General features: G+C 44.4%; 1 protein-coding gene across 1 annotated transcript in view; it reads left to right on the top strand.

Moving 5' to 3' along the window:
- The window catches only part of SEMA3D (semaphorin 3D), a 174,388-nt gene that overhangs the window by 46,341 nt on the left and 111,894 nt on the right, over positions 1-16,153 (top strand). Inside the window, exon 2 of the mRNA XM_083738746.1 lies at positions 10,081-10,258. Within this exon, the coding sequence (XP_083594872.1) occupies positions 10,105-10,258 (154 nt within the window). The 5' untranslated portion in view covers positions 10,081-10,104. The remainder of the gene's footprint in view (positions 1-10,080; positions 10,259-16,153) is intronic.

Raw genomic sequence — 16,153 nt, 5'->3', positions numbered from 1 at the left:
CCGTTCTAGATGCCATGTTTGGATGTGTTATTGAGTGAGCTCCATCATATGTGGGGCCGTAAATAGATGTGGAAGGGGTTTCTTGAAGTTTGGAGTTTTTCAAAACACGTCATAATGGGGTTTTGGCAAACGTTCTGTATGCCAGTTTACACGGCATGTCAAAGTTTGCAAGCATTGGGATGATCAGCTCTCCATTTGGCAATTGTGAATAAGGTATACACCCTTCCAAGCCAGTTCGGCTTGTTTTTTTGTCCATCATCTCAGGTGGCTATTTGGAAATCAAAGTGCATTGCTGGCTTATAGAAGCATAACTTCGGAATAAAACACATTCTATAGGTCACACCTTCTTCACCATGTTTAGCTTGGATAAGCTCTGAAGTTTTTTAAGCTTTTTCTTTGCCTCCAGATTCAGCCAAAGGTTTTGCTTGGATGGGAGCAATGGTTGTGTGTTCTACTGTGGTGTATTTTATGCTGGTTCCATCCTGAAGGAGCATCTTCACCCCCATCTTTCTGCCCGGACACTCATGTCTAGCACTGAGGGGCTTCTGGCGGTTCCCTCGCTGCGAGAAGTGAGGTTACAGGGAACCAGGCAGAGGGCCTTCTTGGTAGTGGCGCTCACCCAGTGGAATGCCCTCCCATCAGATGTCAAGGAAATAGACAACTATATGACTTTTAGAAGACATCTGAAGGCAGCCCTGCTTAGGGAAGCTTTTAATGTTTAAAAAGTAAGGGGAAATGTGTGTGCGTCTTATGGAGCGAATGCAGGCTGCGCAGCTATCCCAGAAGCCAGAACAGCAAGAGGGATTGCTGCTTTCACTGTGCAGCGATCCCTCTTATTGTTCTGTCTTCTGAGATTCAGAATATTTTTTTTCTTGTTTCCCTCCTCCAAAAACTAGGTGCGTCTTATGGTCTGGTGCGTCTTACGTCTTATAGAGCGAAAAATACGGTATTTTAATATTTTGTTGGAAGCCGCCCAGAGTGGCTGGGGAAACCCAGCCAGATGGGTGGGGTATATGTAATAAATTATTATTATTATTATTATTATTATTATTATTATTATTATTATTATTAGATTAATATTTGATCAATATTAATAACATTCATCCATTTGAAGATGGTTGGATTTTTAATATGAGACATTTGAGCTCCATATAGTGTTTTGTGATTCTTCTTCTTGTGAACTCTTTTTCATGATCAAGGTATAAAAGTTTTAATTAGAGGTTGTGGAACTGATTGCAAATACAGGGTGATTTTTGGGGGGCAGGAGAGACAAGCAATTTGAGATAATGTTGTTTTTACTACGCATTATTTTTTTTAAAAATTATTTTTTTAAAAAACCCTGTTATTTAAGACTGGCTGGAATGTTATAATCGCCAAATTCAAGAAGACAGTGAAGCTGAAACATTTGAAATTTGCTTGCTGGTCCTTTTTTGCCTTGGTGGCCACCTGGAATGGATGGTGCAATTTAGAGAACTTTCAGGTGAGCAGGAACAACATTGCAAAGCACTCAGTCTCTGAAAGTGTTTTGAGCAACATGCACAAAGCAGCTGTAATAACCACGCATTGTCTTTCAAAAATATTTTGTAAATAGCAGTTGTCATATATTTTCAAGCTAAGACCCATAAAAGGAAAGGAATACAACACTCTACACATTCTGAGGAGTGAAATCTGAAATTAATTCTTGAGATCAGGTGAAATAATTTAAAGACTGTTAATTTTGGCCAATTGGCTATGTTCTTGTTGGTACAGCTGGTAGCTATAGATTGGGCAGGCAGGGAGAATGAAGACCAGAACACCTTGGGTGGATGCAGAAGAATGCATACATTAATGAAAGTAACATACCAAAAAGGAGAGAATATCATTAAGGAAAATCGCTTGCAAAAATGTGTATGGAGAAATGGCTCTAAAATACTGATATGTTTGTTTAATCACAAACTGGTGTAGAAATGTGGAGAATTCCACCTAAGATGGGGAAACTGAGGAACAGAGAGACCCTGAAGTTGACATATTTGCCCATCCCTCATGGGGAGGCTACCCTTGAATAGTAGTGATCCGTTCCCAAGAACCAATGCAGACTGATCCTTGGTAGTCAGAGCCAGGGTGAATTCATTCATGACCTTCAGACAAGGGGCAGTTGGTCCTGCCAGCTGTCACCTGAAGTTCAGGAGACATGTTGAGTTGCTGTTAGCTCATTTCTAACTCCAATGACAAACCTAGACAGCATCTTAAAAAGCAGAGACACCACCTTGCCAACAAAGGTCCGTATAGTTAAAGCTATGGTTTTCCCAGTAGTGATGTATGGAAGTGAGAGCTGGACCATAAAGAAGGCTGATCGCCGAAGAGCTGATGCTTTTGAATTCTGGTGCTGGAGGAGACTCTTGAGAGTCCCATGGACTGCAAGAAGATCAAACCTCTCCATTCTGAAGGAAATCAGCCCTGAGTGCTCACTGGAAGGACAGATCCTGAAGCTGAGGCTCCAATACTTTGGCCACCTCATGAGAAGAGAAGACTCCCTGGAAAAGACCCTGACGTTGGGAAAGATGGAGGGCACAAGGAGAAGGGGATGACAGAGGACAAGATGGTTGGACAGTGTTCTCGAAGCTACCAGCATGAGTTTGACCAAACTGCAGGAGGCAGTGGAAGACAGAAGTGCCTGGCGTGCTCTGGTCCATGGGGTCACGAAGAGTTGGACATGACTAAACGACTAAACAACAACAAAATATTGGCACTGATACTGCAAGGCAGGAATCTTAATTGCATGTTTAAGTGCAAACCCTTCTCAGTTGCATGTATGTTTGATGAAATGCCTAGGATAATTATTCTTACACTACATAGTCCTCAGGGTGCTTTGCCACATACTAAAATCATTGCAAACTGAGATGGTAACACAACTCCTAATGCAATTAATACAGGTTTTTCCTTCAGTGCTTGATCAATGAACAGTTCCACCCAGGAGTGCCAACTTGAATATAATATTATTGTTATTATTTTTGGGGGGGAGTAAGCCCCACCCTGCATAATGGATCACATGATGTGACATGCACACCCCATTTGAATGGCAATACCCATCAAGTTTGGGGACGGCGCCCCCCTCAAATATTTTAGGGGTGTGTGAAGGGAACTCAGCCCCTAGGATTCTGCTTCTATGGCCCCCACCCACAATCCAGGGAAGGTGATACATGCACAGATCTGGACCAAAAACTATAAGCACATCCAGAATGCAGACACACAGCCTACCTTTCAAGGTGATGTACAGTTCCTCTCTGGTGGATCTACAGTTACACGTAAGCATGAGTATTCCTAGACTAGGTCTTCACAGTCATCCTGCAGTACCTCATGGGTTGTATTCCATTAAACGTTTTGTTATTCTTTAGACAATTTGTATCTCAGTTCTGCTCTGGGTCAGGTATGGCCTGAATCAACGCAGAAGGGCAAATGTAGTGCTCTACTCACAGGAAAAGGGAGAGGCAACTGATCCTAAGAGCTCAATCTTCCTTCTTTCTCTTTGCATGTAGCCAACTCTGGGTTATCTTAAGCTACTTTCCCCCAATATCAGCCTAGACAAATGAGAACTGAGTGTGATGCATTGATAAAACGACAACAGCAAAAGCCCATTGAAATCCATATCTTTAGGCTATGATGAAACTGAATTACTTGCTCTGCATAAGAGAATCAATTCTAAGTGCTGCATAAGCATTTTGTCTCACAAATTCTATTTCTGTAAAATCCAGGCACACTTTGTAGGGGTGTGTGTGTGTGTGTGTGGAATTAATCCCAGTTGGAAATATGCTTGAGTGCACATAGAAATGGGTACCGTGCTCTGCACTTTTCCTGCATGTATTCTCCTCTTACCCTCTGGGCAAAATCCAGCAAAAGTCCGTTATGTGTGTGCAACACATTCCACTGGAACTGATGGGGCTGAGGCCTGAGAGCTTTTTCTGGATTGCGTCAACTGACTATAAAAATGCAAATCCAAAACCTAGTTGGAGAAAGCAGAACGTTTCTGAAAGCATTCCTATTAGCTGAACGCACTTCTTTCTCAATAGCACCTCCTAGTATTAGGAGCTAAGAGATGTATACAGTGGTGATGACATGGTAAGAACAGGGATGTTTCACTCACCCCACCTTCCCAAGTGGGGAATTAGTTTCAAGGGAAGGTGTTTTTTGTTTTTTTACAAGGTTGGTTCCCTTGCGAGGAGAGAATACTGGAGAACTGGGTGTTCCTGCAAGAATCATTTATGTACCGCAGGCAGAGGTCCAGACATCAAGTGCTAATATTTAATGTAGCACCAGTTTATCAAAACAAGAGCAGTTATGCAGTTGTCTCCCCTCCCATATTCCTCTTCCTTTTTGCTAGACAAACCACATTTCTTTCACTTTCGCTGGCTACGATCAAACTCCACCACCCTTCCTCCCTGCTAGAGAGATAAGAGTTGTCCCTTCTGTGGTCTTCTTTGTCACAGTAGAATTGCACACAAGCAACTCAAAAGGTGCTATCCTGATGCAGAAGAGCTAAGGGGTTCTCGTGGATATAAGCAGACATTCTGGGCCCTAAGCATTTCAAGCGCAGCTCTTATCGACCGAGTCCGAGATGATCTCTTAGTAACTGGAGAAGCAGCCCAAAGCAAGGCCTTGATCAATGCTTCAGTGTGTGTTAACTTGGCTTATGGTCCAAGAGATGAGTTGGAAAAGCTGGTTTAAGCTTCAGAAGTCCTGTCTGCTGGGAATCATGAGCTTTGGACTAGGCTTGGGGGATCAATTCATTTGCTTGCCTCTCACAGCAGACTGGCCCAGTCTGGTACTCCCAAACTTGCTCGAGGATCAGAACACAGCTCCCAGTTGGAATGTTCACTTTTATGAATTTTGCTCTGAAATTTCAGTGCATAAAATGTTTGCACAAAAATACGTGCTTAACATAAGAGATGCATATAAAATGCACATCTTACTGGTGGATGAATTTAAAAGTGTATATCTAATAAAATTTATTTACCATTTGATGGTAGTGAAACCTCTAAGTGGTTTACAAGGAGTATTACAATTATCAAGCATCATGGTATGCATTTCTTTTCCTTAGATCTCAACTTTGGGATCAGTGTCTCTTCTACCAAATATCTTTGAGGTTAGCTTGACCCTTGATAAGTGCTTTTTAAGTGCTTTGTTCAACTGATATTCTCTCTCCCCCCCCCCTATGGAATCTTGCCTGGCCCTTGAGAATGACGTATCCATCTCTCTTCCAAGCTCCTGTTAACACCTGCCTTTGGGCATAAGCCACAGTGAGTAGCTTTTTATATTGGACACAATCCACTGGAGAAGTTCTCCTGATAGTGTCCCATTTTTAAATCAATGGAAGCAGGGAGAAGGCACAGCCAATTCCAATAATAATAATAATAATAATAATAATAATAATAATAATAAAAGATCCAAAATGGAAAACAAAGCCCACCTTGACAAAAGCCTAAAGTAGACATCACAGGAAGTCCAGGGTTTTACAGCTCTTTCCCATCATCATTTGCTAAACCTGGAGATGTTCACTCTACCATTATGCTACAGTCCCAAGACAGAACATAACTGCTGTTGGTAACAATAACTGAGGATAGCAGTGATTGCTGTGATTTTATTCATCACAATGCTTGGTAGAGACAAAAGGGTATGACCTCAATTTTACCTGATATTGAACTCCCAGCCTTCAGGCACGCAGTATAACAATAAGCAATGTGATAACTCTAAAGGTTATTTCACAATCATCAACTTAAGCCTTGCAGTGAAAAGGCAGGTTGACATTCCATTGTTAGCACATCATGTTCAACTTTTTCCTTCTTAAACAAATCCCACTGTAGTGCTCTGCACCTGATACGTCTTTCTATACATGCATAGTCAACGTTGTTCCTGGAACCATCTCATTAATGGCTCCTTTAAAACTCTCTCTGGATTCAGTTAATGTAGTTTAAGAATAATAACATGGATATTATGTCAGTCAAGGCTGACAGGCTGAATTTATGGGTGAGTCACAACCCTTTTGCGTTAAGACTCTGTGGCTATACCGCAAAACCTTCCCCAAGTGCTATAAGTTGCATTTAGATATCAGATTGAACAGAGTGGCCTATGAAGTCTCATATTACACTGACTCCTATTGGCTGCTGTGAGAGCCTGGAATAAATTAACTATCCATCAATTGGCTCCAGCTCCACAGTTTCGTGGTTTCATTGGAGTTATTGATGTTAACTAAATTGGTTTTAATCCTAAACTTACTTACTGATGCCAAAGACATTGACTTCAGTAGGACTTGATATGGTTGTGCTTTGACGCTGCAATCCAAACTGTGTTTACTAGGGAGTAGGTCCCACTGAACACAGCGGGCTTTGCAACATGCCGACGATCGCACTGTGAATCTGACTGCTGTTGGGAGAAATGAACAGTTTCTTTTTCAGATATCTGTCAAGACATGAAGCAGGGCAAATGCGAAACTAGGTAGTGTGGCTCTTCATCAGAGATTGGGGTGTGTGCTGTTTCTTTTCCTGCCTTTATGCAACATAGTAGCAAGGGTGATGTCTCCATTAACATGGCTGTGGAGAGGAGTTGAATGGAAGTGACCATTCCACGTCAAAGACAGCCCCAATCCTATGGGTGATATCCAGCGTTAGTCACACTCGGAGTAAAGCCACTGAAATAAATGGGCTTATGTCTTCTCAGAAGTAAGCACAAGTGCCTTATTTCCAGATAGGCATGCATAGGATTGCACTCTTTGACACTAAAACTGGAATTTTTCCTCATCTCCATATGGCAACAAAGAATATTGTGTGATGAGAATATACCCGCAAGTTGTGGCATGCAAGAGAATGCATGGCAGAGTCAGCCCCTTTGCCTGTTATGGGGGAACACCCTAGCCTTGAAGGTGGTTCAGCTATGATAGGAGTCATGGGCAGCTTGAATATGTTTGAAATGTCTGATTTAAAGGGACTGACTGTAAACCTTGCCTTCTAAGTCAGGTAGGGAGCCACTGGTGCAGCAGGGATAAAGGCTGCCCCGGACTTTCCCAAGACCTGCTCCTTCCTGCTGCTGCTCCAGTGGAGACTGGTGCTCCCTGGAACTGGTGGGGAGCCCAAGAGTCGGTGAAGCCACAGCCAATAGCACGTAGAGTTAACTGACCGATTCTAGTCCCCCGCCCCCATCTTCTTCCCTTCTACAATGGCAATGCCCAGACTAGTGAGAAGGGAGCTGACAGGCCGTGCCACTCCCTGGATGGTAGGTGCTGGCTGAAGGCTGGTAGGGCAGTGTCCCACTCCGAGCCGTCTTTCCCATAGGGCTTAGTGGTTCATTGCGTCAGGGCGCTGGCCTCTCAGCAAGTGGGGGAGCTGCTCGACTTTGCCAGCCGCCTCCCCTTTCCCTGCGCGCCCGCCAGCTGCGCCCCGCCAATTATATGGCTGGCAGGCATGCAGCTTCCTTCCCAAGCCTCCGCAGGAGGAGAGCAATCCCCGCAGAGGCTTAGGATGGCCTCTGCATCTGCTAAAGGCGTCCCTGCTCCCGGTCGTTGTCCTCCTCCTGTTTCCTGGCGAAAGGCGGCACACAGCCTTCCCAGGCTGCCTTCTCGGGTGCCCTGGCACCAGAGAGCATGTCTGCCAGTATGCTTTCCTGCTTGATCGCCACCATCACACTGGGGATCGGGACAGTGAGGGAGGCAGAGGACATTTTCCACCACACCCTCCCTTGTTTTGAAGTTGTTGGGGGGGGGGAACGCCAGAGGGATCTTTGCACCATGGCTCTGGATATGCCTAAGATGGCCCTGGCCCCACTTGCCCTAATGGACCAGGCTCTGCTGCCCCTGTGCTGTGATATCGAGCGCCTTCGCCTGGTTGGAACATGTCCTTGACCTGTGATGATGCCTCATTTGCCAGGGTGGAGAAGGGGGAGATTGGGTGTCTGTTTGTGTGTATGCGAAACCTCTGGCTTTTGCATGGATGGAATGTAGCCCACTGTACAAAGGGGAGGCTCACATCCATTGCTCTGGCCCCTTTTTGCCTCTGGCCCCCCACCATTGGCATGCAACCCCCACAAGGGAGTGTGGTCCTCAGGGTTGAGGACCCTTGTTAAGCGCTGCCCCCCCCGCCATATCATTGCTGGTTTTTTTTCATGATCTCTCCAAAGGGATTCTCAGAAAAAAACGCTTAACAGAAATACTAAAGACTTAAACCAAAAGCAGAAGCCCCTTTTTGACTTGTGTCTGATAAAGAACGCGAATGAGTTGGTCCATACAGAAAACAGTGGCTCTTTTTCGCTCAGTCTCAGAGTATGGATCTCATTAACCCTTGACGATGGAAGGAGCAGGAATTTCCTATGGCTTGATGTCCCATGGGCACCATTGACAAAACAACCACCAGTCTCTTAAGAGAAGCTCTCAAGGTCTCCCTTCTGCTTTTAGGAGATGGAGCAACAAATTGGAATGTGATGGGAATCCAACTCCAGCAGCAGCCAAGTCCGCAATGAATAAAGAGGGAGACTCAGTTGGCCCCGATGTCGCTGAGCAGCTGCCTTGTGTATAAAGGAGGCCTAGTGTGTTGCGTTCTAAGGAGATTGTATTTTTTAAATAAATAGACAAAAGGGAGATGCACACAAAGACAAATGTCTTCAGTAAACAAAAATTGCTCAACAGAGGAAGAAATGTTCATTCTGTAGTCATTTTCAGGATTTGTCGAAAGCAGGCAAGTGCATCTTTGGATTTATTTATTTATTTTCCGGTTCACATTTTTCTCATGTACTTGAAGGTACTTCCTCTTCCTCCCATTCAAAGGCTCTTTCTCAGGTGAGCCAGCCGAGATGTGCTCGTCTCAAGCTCATTTTCCCTTTTCCTTCCTGTCCTAAATGCTGCATATCTTCACGGTCGTCCATTGCCAGGGGGTGGGGAGATTTCTTGACTCAGTGGTTCTGTCTACGGGATGGCCAGCAGCCAGCTAGAAAGTCACATCGTAGGACCCATAACGTAGGTGGGCTGGATACAAAAGGAATGCCATCATGGGTTGGGCTGCAGCATCAAATGGTAGCTTGTACGTGCAAATACCCATCACTGGCTAATTGCTACCCATGAAACATCCCTATTGCTCAGGGTCAGCTCAAGGACAATGGTTTTCCATGGAGAAAACAGTCTGTTTCAGAAGGGTGCTCGCTTGATGTTCGCTGAACACATAGAAGGAGAAATACTGTTTTCACCTCTTGCATGTGTGCATGCCAAACATTTGCCGAACTTACAGAGGCTGGTTGTGTGAACAGCAGAGAACATGCGGGGGGGGGGGACTTTTGAAAATGCCTAAGGAACTTGCATGTCTGGCTGAAAGTTACCAAGGGATGAGCCACTAATTGATGAGTATTCAAATGACAAAAATGCATGTGCTACTACTGTCAGTTATGTACAGTGGTACATCGGATTAAGTACTTAATTCGTTCCGGAGGTCCGTTCTTAACCTGAAACTGTACTTAACCTGAAGTACCACTTTAGCTAATGGGGCCTCCTGCTGCTGCCGCGCCTAGCAGTTCGAAAGCACTCTTAAGTGCAAGTAGATAAATAGGTACCGCTTTATAGCGGGAAGGTAAACGGCGTTTCCGTGTGCGGCGCTGGTGCTGGCTCGCCAGATGCAGCTTCGTCACGCTGGCCACGTGACCCGGAAGTGTCTTCGGATGGCGCCGGCTCACGGCCTCTAGAGCGAGATGAGCATGCAACCCTAGAGTCAGACATGACTGGCCCGTACGGGCAGGGGTACCTTTACCTTTACCTTTAGGTCCCACAAAGAGATGCATTTTAAATAAAAGGACACATTCTACTCATGTAAAAACTCACTAAAACACGCTGATTCCCGGACTGTCTGTGGGCAGGATTTAGAAGGCGACTGGGCCAGATCCAGCCCCTGCGTATTAGTATGTGTACCCATGAGCAAGCATGTCTGCCTCCTTTGTGTCCATCTGAATTTTTGTCGAGTATATCATAAAATATTTTCCGTTGAGAAGAATTCTTTTAGCCATCCTTCATTTAAAAACGAAAGAAAACAAATCTTACTTTAACCAAGGACAATTACATTTTATTTTTCTTTACAGATTTCTTTTGGATTGTTGAAAGAAATGAGAAGTGCAAGAAAAAATTCCGGAGAAATGGTTGGAACAATATCTCTCAAAACCCAACATCTTTGTATGATGTTCTGCTTGGGAATGATACTCTTGCCATTGTCCGTAACATCTAAACAAAATGTCCCAAGACTTAAACTCTCCTATAAAGGTAAACATTTTAAGTGACTTTTCAGTGTTATTATTCCTGCTTTGTTGTAGCATTGCCAACAAATATTTTCAGTTATTCAGGTCCCCCCCGCCCCAGAAAAGTACCGGTAACTCAGTTGTTGCCATTCTTTTGGAAAATGGTAAATAGCAACATAAGATATTTTAAACAATCTAGACCAAAACAAAACTTTGAGTAATAATGTTTGTATGTTTGTGAGGGTGGTGGTTGAGTGGAAAAGTCTGGCAAAGAAATGAAGACATTCAGATTAGTTTTATGACTCTCTAGCTGATAAAAAATGATTAAAAACAATACGTTGTTTACATGGTAAATAAGAGTGCACTGCATGCTTTAATGCGAAAAACATGGCAAGAAAAATGAGAGCAAGAGAATAAGTCAGTCTCTTCTGATTGGTAAGAAAAGGTCCCAAATTCTTCACTGAATAAATGCCTTTAAAATTTGGTAATATATTGAGAATCCTCTATGGCACTGGTATAACCCAATTGTTTAGCTTCTTTTTGCCACTATTTTTAAGAAGGAAAAGTCTGGCTGGAAAATATATTTCAAAACTCCATCCTGCTTTTTGTTTTTGCTTTTATTTTCTGACATTTGCACCCTGACTTTCTTCCATGATGGCACCCAGGGCAGCAAACATGTGGTTCCCAAGTAGTCTCCTATCCAAAGTGCTGATCAGACCTAGACCTGCTTTAACCAAGAAGGTAGACTCCTCCATGTGTATGTATACCATACCCTGGAATTCTTGCTCTTGTAGCTGGAATCCTTTCCTAATCTTATTTCTGGAATTGCATAATTAAAAAACAAATTATTGTACCAGTTTTTAAACTGGAAAATTTCAGAATCCAAATCTGACTTTGGAATTTTTAACATTAAACATTTTTCCTTTTGAAATTCAATTTTTGAGGCACACCTAAGAAAACAACAACCCTCCCACAACTTTTGCAGATGATTTTTTAAGGAAATAAGTTTTAACCTGTGAACTATTTTATCCTAATGACACTTCCCTAAAATTAGTAAACTCACCGGTGTCATAACTGTTAGTGTTGGATGGTGGAGAAAGGAATCAAAATAGAGAAGTCTCAATCTCAATCCTTTGGGCTTGATGCAATGCAACATCACAACGACTACATGAACTTGACCATTGTTGGCCCTGGTTGCCCTCAGTGCCATAATTTGCCAGAAATGCTAAGAAGGAACCTCTGTGCAAGAAATGGAAAGCCGTAGAGCCCAGGACTTGCCGATCAGAAGGTCGGCGGTTCGAATCTCCGCAACAGAGTGAGCTCCCGTTGCTCGGTCCCTGCTCCTGCCAACCTAGCAGTTCGAAAGCACGTCAAAGTGCAAATAGATAAATAGGTACCACTGCGGCAGGAAGGTAAACGGCATTTCCGTGCACTGCTCTGGTTCTCCAGAAGTGGCATAGTCATGCTGGCCACATGACCCAGAAGCTGTACGCCGGCTCCCTTGGCCAATAAAGCAAGATGAGCACCGCAACCCCAGAGTCGGTCACGACTGGACCTAATGGTCAGGGGTCCCTTTACCTTTACCTAATTGCACATTTTAATTGCACCTAGAAATGGACATGCAATTTGTTTGAATGTGCGCACGGCAATACAGTGAGATGCAGCCTTGGCCCTATCCTTGGGCAGAGTGAGCCTTCTGCTTCCTGCAGCTGAACCTGGAAAGCTGCAGTGAGATGTTGAAGGGTAAATTGTGCCCTGACCTTAGGTACAGGGAAGGATATGGTGTTGTCTTGAGCATTATATCAAGATTCACCTGATGGTCTAGTCACCTTCTGAACGTGGAATGGGCAGGGTGCTGGCAGCAGCTGTACCAGGTTTGGCCTTTTATCTCAGGCAGCAAAATGTCCTGGGGAAATCGCTGAGGAGCAGTGTTGGCCCTGATATTTTGCCTAAAACCAAAATAGAAGCAGATTTGAGGGTTTCCACTCAGGGACAAACATCTGGTTATTCTGAAGGAAGAAGAAGAAGAAGAAGAAGAAGAAGAAGAAGAAGAAGAAGAAGAAGAAGAAGAAGAAGAAGAAGAGGAGTAGTAGTAGTAGTAGTTTGGATTTGATATCCTGCCTTTCACTCCCCTTCAGGAGTCTCAAAGCGGCTAACAATCTCCTTTCCCTTCCTCACCCACAACAAACTCTGTGAGGTGAGTGGGGCTGAGAGACTTCAAAGAAGTGTGACTGGCCCAAGGTCACCCAGCAGCTGCATGTGGAGGAGCAGAGACGTGAACCTGGTTCCCCAGATTACGAGACTACTGCTCTTAACCACTACACCACACTGGCTCTCAAAGCCCCAAAATGGTTTGATTAAGGTTGTCTCTGCCAATGCAGGTTCCCAAACACCAGGAAACAACTGCAAGGCAGGAGGGGAAGGAGAGAAGCTGAGCATAGCTGGATAATAAATAGTTTTCATCATGTTGTGTTTTCTTTTATCCCACTTTTAGACACTAAATATGGAAGATGCGTTTTGAGTGCCTGTTGCACTCTTTTTCTTGTAATTACCCAGCCCATTGTCTCCTGCAGGCCAGCCTCCACACTGACATCAGTTGTTTACACAGCAGCCAAACTAAGAATAAGCTTGGAGAACAGACCCATATCCACTTTGTAAACAGTTATGAACTTATGTCTTTGAAAAGGGTCTTTGGGAGGAAAGAAGGGGGACATTTTTTTCTACACAAGATACTACCCAGTAATTCTTCAAACTGACGTCGCTTAATCCCAGAAGCAGAGATAGGACATGGGGGGGGGGGGATGGGAATGGAGGCAGGCAGTTGAAAAAGGATGAGGCTGCGAACAACTGTGGGTGTGATCACCCCTGTGGGGCTTGCTCCTTTTCAAAGGCCTAACCGGAGACTATCAGCTACCGCTGACCTGCACCTCTCCAGTAATGTCTATAAAATGAAACTTCTGACACGATACCATGAGATTCAGCATTTCCCTGCCTTTTAGAGCTGAAGAACTGAGGCAGCAATGCTAAACACAAGAGGTTCTTCAGCAGGGTCAGGGGCAGCCTCACATCCCCAGTGATGTACAGTTGTGCTGTAAATGGAGAACAGCAGCACAACTGAGGCGACATTTTGACATGGGATAATAAGCAGCTCTTGGGCAATTGCTGTAGTCCTGTTTGGGCATTTGGGTCAGATAGGGGAGAGAGGTTAATCAGAGGTCTGCTCTGATGGATTACGTAAAGACACATCTGAATCATTTGAAGTGTGGGCCAAGTCCTTAAGAAAAGTGCAGGAATTGACACTGGAAGCAAACCTGTGGAAGACCCCAACGATGAGGCAGGAAGGGCACCAGCAATACCACCTCCTTCTGTGTAATGTGTGGGCCAGCTCTGCTCCAGAATTCTACCATTTGACCTCTGCTGTCTCCTTCCTCCATGCTTGCCTGCATTTTGAACCCAGCTCTGTCACTGACAGACTGCGCCATTCCCAACCTGGTTGCTTTCTGTTGGATGCTTATTACGATTAAAATACTCCTTATTTGCTATGCTGCAGGCAATTACCAACACCTGCGTAGGACTGATCTTCCCATTACCCCAACGTTAAGTTAGCTTAATACAGCTAACTTGCAAGATTCTTGAGTGCACAGTTGCTGAATCATGCAGGAAAATGACTACTTTATGGCATGCACGCATCTGACTCCAGGCTGTTGCCTCTTTTAGGAAGGTGGACAGAATCTTTTGTTTACGCAAGGTGCCACTGCCCATCAGGCAGAATAATATGGCTGCTTGCCCTGTGGGTAACCAGAAAGAACTCTGGAATATTCCCACTTGGCATCATTAAACTGATTTGCCTTTGGCAGAAAGGATTTCCTTTTTCTTGCTTGCAAACAGTACAGCTTCCCTTCTAAATAACTTTCAGCGAAATGTCCAGCATGTTTTCCTAGAACTCCCCAAAGTGCTGATTGCTTTGGCAGTGACACAGACACAGGCACAGGCACACACACACACACAACACATACTTAAAGAGCGGTGGTAAATTTTAAAACCCAAAGGCTTAGGAGAGAACACAAATCCCCAACTAAATGTCTTCCTATTGCAGCAAAATCATTTTCCAGATACTGATTGGTTGTTGTTCAGTCATTTAGTCATGTCCGACTCTTCGTGACCCCCTGGACCAGAGCACGCCAGGTCCTCCTCTCTTCCACTGCCCCCCGCAGTTCGGTCAAACTCATGCTGGTAGCTTCGAGAACACTGTCCCACCATCTTGTCCTCTGTTGTCCCCTTCTCCTTATGCCCTCCATCTTTTCCAACATCAGGGTCTTTTCCAGGGAGTCTTCTCTTCTCATGAGGTGGCCAAAGTATTGGAGCCTCAGCTTCATGATCTGTCCTTCCAGTGAGCACTCAGGGCTGATTTCCTTCAGAATGGAGAGGTTTGATCTTCTTGCAGTCCATGGGACTCTCAAGAGTCTCCTCCAGCACCACAATTCAAAAGCATCAATTCTTTGGCGATCAGCCTTCTTTATGGTCCATCTCTCACTTCCATACATCACTACTGGGAAAACCGTAGCTTTAACTATACGGACCTTTGTTGGCAAGGTGATGTATCTGCTTTTTAGGATGCTGTTTAGATTTGTCATTGCTTTTCTCCCAAGAAGCAGGTACTGATTGGTAGAAATACCCTATTAGAAGGATATCTATTGTGGGGTTAAACGTTTTGCATTCTTGTAAGCAGTTCTAGGCATCTTGCCTGAGAAGTGGACAGTCTTTTTAACTGCAGAGCCAATGACTAAATGTGCCCAGAGTCAGGCTTCTTCAGCAGCATGTAACTAAGAGAGTAGCAATGCATCATGTGACAATGGGAGTGTTACAACTCAAGGGTACAAAATTGCCCCTCATTTCACCTGTGATATGTGGGAAGGTATGCTGCTGTGTTTGTTATAATCAAGGCTGAGAAGGGGAAAAGAAACCAGGCAAAAGGTTGACTGGATGCCTAAATATTTCATGCAGGTGGCTAGGAACTGAGAATCTCACTGTCAGCTGTACATACGGAGGATGTTGTTGAGTTTGATGCTGCCTCTGGATTCTTTCTTCTCAGTGTGATGTTGTTGCCTAGGAATTTAAGACATTTTCCCAGCCCTGCTTAGCATCTCACTCAACAGGTTACTTTCTTGATAAGGGAGGAAATAATCTTCTGATTGCAAGATTGCACAACCAGCATATCTGTTACAAGGTAAACTAATTAAAAATCTAGGGGAACAACATTTCCATTTTCATTGCTGAAGGTCTGCTCAGTTTATAACCTGCTAACCCCAGTGCAGACCATAAGCCATGTAGCCTCACTTGTGCATGGCAATCCCACCAGGTGTATCTACAACTGAAACCTGGTAAAACCCTGGTGGTCATTTTTACTTCCCCTCCCACCATCCAGTGGCGGAGGAAGGGGGTGCGGTGGGGGTGGTCCACCCCAGGTGTCTTCCGTAATAGGGGGTGACATTTCCACCCCGCCCGCCTGGGACACTCACCCCCGGGGCGCTCACTGCAGGTGGCACCCCCTGACTTTTAGAAGACATCTGAAGCCAGCCCTCTTTAGGGAAGTTTTTAATATTTGATGTTTTATTCTGTTTTGAATCTGTTGGGAGTTGCCCAGATTAGCTGGGCAAACCCAGACAGATGGGCAGAGTGGGTATGTATGTATGTATGTATGTATGAATGAATGAATAAAATTCCATAGAGAGGGATCCATAGCTGGTTCAGTTCTTTATATTCCAAGGTTCTGTGACACATGGGGTTCATCTTCTATGCTGACTTTGACCCTTCTTGGGTAAAGGTTGATGTAATGTTGAACCAGATCATCTCTTATATTTTGAAATATTGGAAAGACTTTGCATGGGATCAGGAACTCAACTTGTAACCTTTCATGTGG

This window comes from Podarcis gaigeae (genome assembly GCF_964106915.1).
Source record: "Podarcis gaigeae genome assembly, chromosome: 5".
Lineage (NCBI taxonomy): Eukaryota > Metazoa > Chordata > Lepidosauria > Squamata > Lacertidae > Podarcis > Podarcis gaigeae.
Note: the sequence above shows the minus strand (reverse complement) of the source record. Positions and strands in the feature narration are given on the sequence as shown.